Source organism: Condylura cristata, unplaced genomic scaffold (genome assembly GCF_000260355.1).
Source record: "Condylura cristata isolate star-nosed mole 26May11 unplaced genomic scaffold, ConCri1.0 scaffold00003, whole genome shotgun sequence".
Taxonomy (NCBI): Eukaryota; Metazoa; Chordata; class Mammalia; order Eulipotyphla; family Talpidae; genus Condylura; species Condylura cristata.
In genome coordinates, this window is record NW_004567104.1 from 72,492,167 (window position 1) to 72,500,531 (window position 8,365).

General features: G+C 40.8%; 1 protein-coding gene across 1 annotated transcript in view; it reads right to left on the reverse strand.

The window, feature by feature from the left end:
- Positions 1 to 131, reverse strand: part of PAXBP1 (PAX3 and PAX7 binding protein 1) — a 30,182-nt gene extending 30,051 nt beyond the window's left edge. Inside the window, exon 1 of the mRNA XM_004675519.2 lies at positions 1 to 131. Within this exon, the coding sequence (XP_004675576.1) occupies positions 1 to 76 (76 nt within the window). The 5' untranslated portion in view covers positions 77 to 131.
- Positions 132 to 8,365: the final 8,234 nt, after the last annotated feature.

Consider the following 8,365-nt stretch of genomic DNA (forward strand, 5'->3'; position numbering starts at 1 on the left):
CCTCATCACGCTCTCGCTCCTCCTCCTCCGAGTCATTCCGCTTGCGCACGTTCACTCGCCGGGCCTTTCGGAACATTCCAGCGGCCCGCTCGGCGGTCTCACCCCGGCTCCCACACGGCGGCCACGGCAGCGCCGAGCTCGCGACGGCGCACGCGCGCTCCTCCGAGCTCCAGCCGGGTCCTCCTTTCCCTCCCGCGACCACGCACTGCCGAGTGCGCATGCGCCCCAGGCCCGCCACACGCGCGCTCTCAATCTCTTGGCGAGAACGTCGCGCCTCTCGCGAGACCGACAGCTTTCTGCACTGCCGTCTGTCTGCGTGGAGGACTGCTGTCAGGGAACTCTGGGACACCAGTGCAATCCGATGGGTCACAAAGAGAGGATCATAGAGACGAGAAGAAGGAGTAAACCTTGTCGTGTCCTGGCCCGCGGTGCTGCAGTGCGTCCTCCGCGATTACGCGGGCGGTCACGTAATGAAACCTCCCGCCGAGAGCTGGGAGGGACTAAAGGACGTGGAGAGCGAGGGAAAGAGAATTTGGGGGTAGAGGGGGAGGAAGGGGGGAGGCGGTGGAGCCTGGAGGAGAAGCCAGATCTGCTGAGGGGACAAGGGGTACGGGAGTGGGGTAATCTTGGTACTAATTATTGTAACTACTGACTAAATCGTATTTCTACAGCATTATGGCTATGGAGCATGTGCAGAAACAATAAATTTATGATAAAAAATGTTACCTGGCCTGATCTTTTAGACTCACGGAGCACCTGCAGAAACAATAAATTTTCATGACCCTGTCTCTCTGATGTGATGACTAACTACTTAACCAACATCTAGTACATTTCAGAAACGGAAGGGAGTGGGGCCGGTCAAATTTTGTCACAGAGGTAACCGCCTTAATGGCAAGAAGCTGGGTATTAACCTCTTGAATTTAGGCTTCCAGTTACGTCATTGCATCATCAAACTTGGGAGCCTTTCCCTTCATGTATATGTTAATTCATTTTCATGTCTTAGAACTCAAAAGGTAGCAGAAAGCCTTCTGTACAGTGGAAAAAAGCCCACCATGCATGTCTAGGTGCCTTCTGGTTCACCTCCCCTAGGAAGATACTGAAAGTTTCCCAAGTTCCTCTGGAGATACTTTGTGAACATAAAACCAAATAATGTATCCTGTCATGAATGACCTTTTTTTTTAAAAAAAAAAGTATTTATTTCTGCATACAGAACTGGGGTACAGGCCAGGGATGGTGAGAGGATTCACCAGAAACAGAGTGGGGAACAGAACAGGCTCACTGAGGGGAGCAGTGGGCAGGTCAGGAGAGGTCTGCTGCCATGTGTTCACCTCTGGGGCAGGTGGGGATGGAACTCATATGGAAGTGGCTTCAACTTCTTAGTGCTGTGCTTTAACCCACTGAGCCACCAGGAAGGGCCATGAATGGCCTTTTTTAATACTATATAAACAGTGCACTTTTAGCCTAGCAAATTGGAGCTGGGTTCATAACTACAGAAATTGTTGGAAATCCCATAAAAGTTTATATTAAAGGTTTTGCCAATCTTACTGTAATCATGCTTCAGTGAAAAGCTTTGGGAAATGGCCACTTACACAGGATGAACTAGAATTGGAATTGCTAGACCCAAATATGAGCCTTTGTAATTTTGCTAATCCTAAATTGCTCTTTATAGAAGCTGTGTCAATTGAGATTTGAGTCCCAATTGAAGCAGAAGATCTGAAGCCCACCAAGAATTATATTTTATACTGGTCTGTCTCTTTTCTCTGTTTTTTGTTTTTGTTTGTTTGTTTGTTTGTTTGTTTTATTGGCTTTGGGATCTGTCTACCCAGGATTCCCTTTTGGAAACTGGAAAAATGATCTAGGCTCAGAGCATCCTCTAGAACATTTTCCGCCAGTTCATAGGAAAAGTTGGTAACATTGGCTTCTGCACACATGACTCTGAGTTCTGACATTCTGACAACTCAGCATTGATTTCCATTTTGATTCCAAAAGTGTTTCACTGGTGAAATTGAACTCCAGTTCCCATGACAAGTTTCAAATTGTGCCCCGTCAGGCTTGAGACACCTGAGCCAAGAGACAGTTTTAGTAACAAGATTAGGGTAGAGGTGGAAATGATAAGATTTAGAGCAGAATTTGTTAATTAGTGGGCCTAAAGCTTCAAAAAGATTACTGTGGAGGTGCTGACTATGTGTGAACATGGATAGAGAGAAAATGTGTTTTTAAAACAAGTCAAGATAATAAAAGACAGACAGGTGTTTATAACTTTGGCAATCTACTTATTCAGATAACTAAAGGACAAAGTTAAACAAGTTATCACTGCTCAAGCAAGCCCAAGCCAAAGGCCTTTCAACTAGAAGTTATAGATCTTGTGGAAATTAAATTCTTGAAACTGAATAGCTGCTTCAGTAACTTTCAGCCAGTATATTATCCACAACTAATTGATTAAAATACTACTGTATTTTGACTTAAACTGAATAATTTGTTTAGTAAATATCACTATTTAACCTTGTATCTTTTGTATTCTGGGAAGACAAAGACTGCCTCCTTAGAACTGTTACAGCAATGGTTTTGTTTGAATAAGTTATTTTTTTCAAGTCCTCTTTCCAAGTGGTAATTCTGATGAGCTTTATTTTTTTCTTCACCAAATCATGACTTGATGTCATGCCTAATTGAACCATAAATTTCAGACCATAAAATTCAGACGAAAAAACAGTTTTGGGAGTCTTACATGGGCGTCTAGAACAATGGATGTAAGAACAGATGTAGAAACCTGGGAACAGTTCTCCCTAGTCGGCTGCCAGGTGTGTACAGACACTTTGTGTCCATATGTCCTCTCAGAGGGAAAAAATTACTTGTATCTTGAAGTTGTCTTTCTCATACATGTCAAGATACTAGAGCTTTCCTGTGAAATAAATGAGTGCTGGTTTTACTGCTCTTAGTTGACAAACTAAAAGGCAGAGAAAGCCTTGAATCCTCACCAATTTTTTATTTTATCCAAAAATATTATTTAGTAGTCAATATTTTAAGTCCAGGAATCCTTAGGCTAGGAATTGTTATTTTCTTTAAAAAACAAAAATGACTCAGTTGTTCAGTTCTGGCAAGAAGCTGAACATTTTAATTATTTTAATTATCAAGACTTGTTTGCCTTGCTGAAGGCAGTTCTGTGTCATCTTAAAGTGAAAGCCTCACAGAGGATGGGATTGCATGTTTTGTTCACTGCTGACTTCCTACAACAGTACCTGGCACATGATAGACACTCTAAATACGTATTTGCTAAAGAATATTAAACCTTCATTTATAAAACTAGTGATATAAAGAACATTTTCTACAGCTTACATCCCTTCCCAAAACAAGCTCTCAATACATTTGTTATAAACTACTGGGTAGATTAGTTATTAAAATAGTAATAAATAGCTTCCCTCTGCCTTTGGGAACTGCCTCCTTGGGGGGTGGAATTACAGTTGCTGACAGAACTAATCCGTGTGACAGAGAAGAATGAAACAGGTTTGCTAGAAACAGCGTGTGGGAATCTAGAGCCTGTCCAGCTTCTTCTCAATTCTTGGAGGAGGACTATATTCCTGTCTTTGGATCCTCAGATCCTTAGAATATTTCTATTTACTTTTGTTGCTTCTGCTGCAGCTTTATTGTTTGGTGTGTTTACTTAAGGGAGTTCAAATTTATTTCCATTACTTAACACTGAAAATACACTAGGACCAAGGAATTCTAACAAAATAACAAATTATTTTCACTTACAGTAATGCTGATTTTATCCATGCAAATTATACAACTTTTGAAAAAAAAAACTGCATTTGTAGCATTTCTCAGAAAGACATTTTCCTCTTCTTATTTAAAAGAAATATGTACAAGTATGCCTCCTGGCTTTTAAGTAGTGGGTAAGGTGAGGGAAGCTCTTTATCTGGCAAGTACATACTAATTCCCTGCGAAGAGAAGCAAGTATCTCCATCTAGAATATGTGACTAGTCCTTGCTACAGATGTTAGAAGAGTTCTACATTATCTCAAACCCCACTGAAATGTAGCCATTGCACTTAACACAGTGATGCTACCTTTTCTATCAAAGCATTATCACAGATAGAATGCAGGGTTAAAAGGTTCAGGATTTTAAACGCTAACAAAATTTTATTTTCTTGCATGGAAATATTGATTGTTTTGGTATATTTGTAATAAATTTGTCCTTTATACCAGCTAATTCTCTTATCATTCATTCACTCAACAGAAATGTGTTGCGCGCTTGCCAGGTATTGTGCTAGGCAATCAGAATACAACAGATGTGTCCTTTATCCTTCTAGATCTGTAGTCAGGTGCTGGAGAAAGATAACACATGAGTTAATGATCAAAACTAATTACAATTAGCATAAAGAAGTCAACAGAATGTTACATTTTAAGAACCGTGTATATAGGATGATAGAAATTTCAGTTTGATTCATTTTTTTTCCTCTTGTGCAAATGTCCATTTAAATAGTGTTACTGTAACTAAATGGGTAAAGATTTCTAGGGTGAGTCAGCACATTTTCCTTGACGATGATCACAATAGCTCCAGGGTGAATCCTTTAGTAATCTTTTCTTAGAGCATTTTATGTAAAATGAGAGGCAGTTCAAATATTTCACGTGATTCAGTTTTTACATTAAGTGCTACTACATGAAAATATAACTCATAGTCTTAGTACCAGTATGATAGATATAGGTATAAATCTGTCTGTCTATATATCTATCGATCAATCAGTCAATCGATTGTCCAGTCACAGTGGATGATTTGTGAATGTAGCTAAGAACCATCCAACCAATGCAGAAGAAAAACTAGCAGCACATTCTTTCAACAGTCCAGTGCATGACTTATTTAGAGTTCATTCTCTAACCTCATTTTTTATTTTTATTGTTCTATTAACATCCAGTAAAGTGAACCAAACAAATCACCTCCACAGCAGCTCATTCATTGGTAATGCACAGAGGTCGATGCACTAGTGCTTTAAAAACTTATCAGTACAATTAGGGACCCTTCTCCTATAGGATGAGGTATTGTACCTACATTACTAGCCATAGTCACCCCAAGAAATGTAAGTAGCCACATCCTCCTTTCCCCCTTTCAAGATATGTATCTACTGTATTTGTCATGCAGATCAATGACATCATTGCTGGGACCTCAAATTCTTCCATCCTCCAGACCTGGCAGGTAACCTCATCTTTAATAATCACACCCTTCTCTCATGAGGGCCACCTACAGTAATGATGGCACGTTGGAGTTCTCCCAGTTACTAGGGAGTCGCTTGGGAGTCTTTTCCAGTAATCAGATGGCTTTTATTCTTCCAGTTCCCTTACTCTAGCTCCACATTTACTCACATTTACTGCCCACCCTCTTCCTTTTGTCTTTGTTTCCCTATTCAGACTGGATTTAAAAAAAAATATTCATTTGTGCATACAAGAACTGGGGTACAGGCCAGAGATGTAGGGGGTGTGTTGAGAGGATTCATCAGAGACGAGTGTGAAACAGAACGAGAAGTCTGACTGCAATACACTGCTGAGAGGAGCAGGAGAGGGCTGCTGCAACCTGGGGGTCAGCTCCCTGGCAGGGATCGAACTCGTGCTGCAGTGGCTTTGGGTAGCCGCATAGTGCTGAGCTTTAACCCGATGCACCACCAGGGAGGACCTCCAGGCTGAATTTCATGGGGTAAAACAAAACTATAGACACTCACACACCTTCCACTGTCCCCACTCTTCCTTTGTTGGACTCAGCCAGCAAAAGGCTAGCATTGCGGGGACCAGACCCTCTGCCAGTGCCCCTCTGTGGTGAGCAAAAGTCCTGATTTTGTTTTAAATTTTAACGACAAGCTTCAATTGGACACATTCGTTATTTTTCTTCATAATGCACAATTTAAAATATCTCTAAATCGGATGGATGACTAGTCAGGTTATTAATATGTAAGTTACATGTGATTTTAATAATATAATCAGCAAACTCAAATGCATAGGTAGAATTTAGCACTGTCAAAATGGACACTATTTAATAAACTATCTCATCTATAATCATTTGTAGAAATCATTACATGAGTACAATAATAAAAAAAAAAGTGCCTGGCTAATTCTTCAAAACAGACACTTTACAGGATAAAAATCTCCAAATAGAGTAAAGTAAAAGTCAAGAAACAAACCAAATTCAGAAATGTGAAATTCATTTAAATCTCTGAGTCAAAGAGGAAATAAATACAAATTATATACCATTACAGAAATAGTAGAAATGTCAATATTTCCAGATAATACATATGGAACATCGCTGGAGGGGTATTCAGAAAGTATATAACTTTAAGTTTACAATTACAACAGAAGTCAATTATTTAACCTCAAAAATGACAAACATAAAAACCTGCAAAACAATTCAAAGAATGTGGGAGTAGGTATATTTAAAGATAGAACTATAATGATTAAGTTAGAACTATAATTAATAAGTTAGAGAGTAATCAAAAGGAAAGTAGAGGAATTCTAAAGAAAAACCCAATATGAAATCATACCAAACACACCACCCACAAGTTTATACATAACCAGAGATGGTCTAATTATTAATATGTTGTCTGCAACCCAGTGACAATACATTGAAAGTCCACAGAAAATGTGTTTCCTAGCAAAATACTGGTTTCCCAAAGCTGACTTACGCACCCAATGGCTCCTAAGAAACCCATTGGTGAAACAAGCAAAATAAAAGGGAAAAAAACTTAAATATGAGAAAATCGAGTTGAAGTTACCCTTGTGGTAATGACTGCAGAATTCTACCTACTCTGCCATCACCCCATGAGACAACGGCAAGGACTTGAAAAGGTATGAATATTATGTGACGCTGGAAGTTCGGGAGAGAGCCATCCACGTGTGAGGGGTTTCAACAAGTGTATCCAGTATTTTTACTATTTCCTTAGTAAGGTTACTTTTCTATACCATGAGCTCAGGATGGCACTGCTTTGAAAATATTTCAGGCTGTCCCCAACCAAGTAACACCTAATTCTTTCCTGAAATGGAATTATGAACCATACAGCATGGTTCCCTCCGCCCCCGGACTCCCCCAGGCCGCCACTCGATGATAAGTGTCCTTCTTCCTCTGCATGGGGACGTGCGCACGTCTAGTCCCGCGATTTTGTTCTCTTACCCACCCCATTCCTGTCTTCTAGGCCGTGCGCAAGAGCATACAGCCGTCTGTAGCGCGCTGCACCCTCACTCTTCCTCGGACACCCCCTTCGGCCACAATGCCTTTCCTCTGGTCTCCTCGCCACACACTTCTCCATACCAGACCCTTGTCTCCATTCCTGCTGACACTTCCTCATCCCAGATGCACTGGGAACGTCTGATTCTGTCCACGTGGCTTCACAGAGACTCCTGAGGATCACCGGCTTCGGTCTTGCAACTCCAGGGCATGCTCTTAGGTTCATCTTTGTTCAACCCAACTGACCTGCCACTTTGACACTCTCTTCTCGCAGGTGCGCTGGATCTGGCTGCCTTGGCTCACCAGAGTGGACTGTGCACACCTCAGTGCCATCTTCAGTATTGTCATTTGACGGCTTGATTTTGGCCAGGGAAGAAGTATTGAAACCATGGAAACCAGCAAAGGCCTCACACTCTATCTCCCTTTTCTGGAAAGCTGGTTATTAAACACTTGCTAGAAACCACTGCTTCAAATAAGCCCAGTGCGAGTGATTTCCTCCCTTACTTTGGGGCGCCTCAAGGCAGAAAGACAATGCCACCTACTAAGCGCGTTGTCTTCCCGTAAGTCCTTCCGCAGGACTTAGTACGACCGTCAGTGGGCTGCTGGTAGAGGAGTAATGAACAGTTCATAAGAGCAGACCTTTATTTTCAGGAATTCTGCAAGCTGGCTGTTAAATACTCACTAACATACAAACTTATATTAAATCAATTCTATCAAAAGCAAAAATAATATCAAAGCTCATCACTGCTTAATTTGTTTGTGATATTTTACTATTATTTATGTTGAGGTGACTTGTGCCTACTGTATCTGTAGGCTAGAAATGTTCTCTCATTTTGCCACTGTCCCCACCACTCTCAATTGTCCCCCAATCCTGCAATGAGCACTAACAGCCACTTTCCCCCACGTAAGGCTTTTCTCTGCTCCTTATTTCTCCTCCATTAGCACAACCTAAACAAGGTCAGTCCAGAAATCTGCCGACCTCGGGCTTGATTTATAACTGAATTAACTTTTCTATTGATTTAAATCCCATGGACCCACATTAGAGCCACTTCAAACCACGTGAAACGGTTTTGGAATAACTCAAAATATGCACATCAAGATGTACATAATCTCTAACATTTATTTTATGCTTTAATAATTAAAATTTAATTCATTACATTTCACTA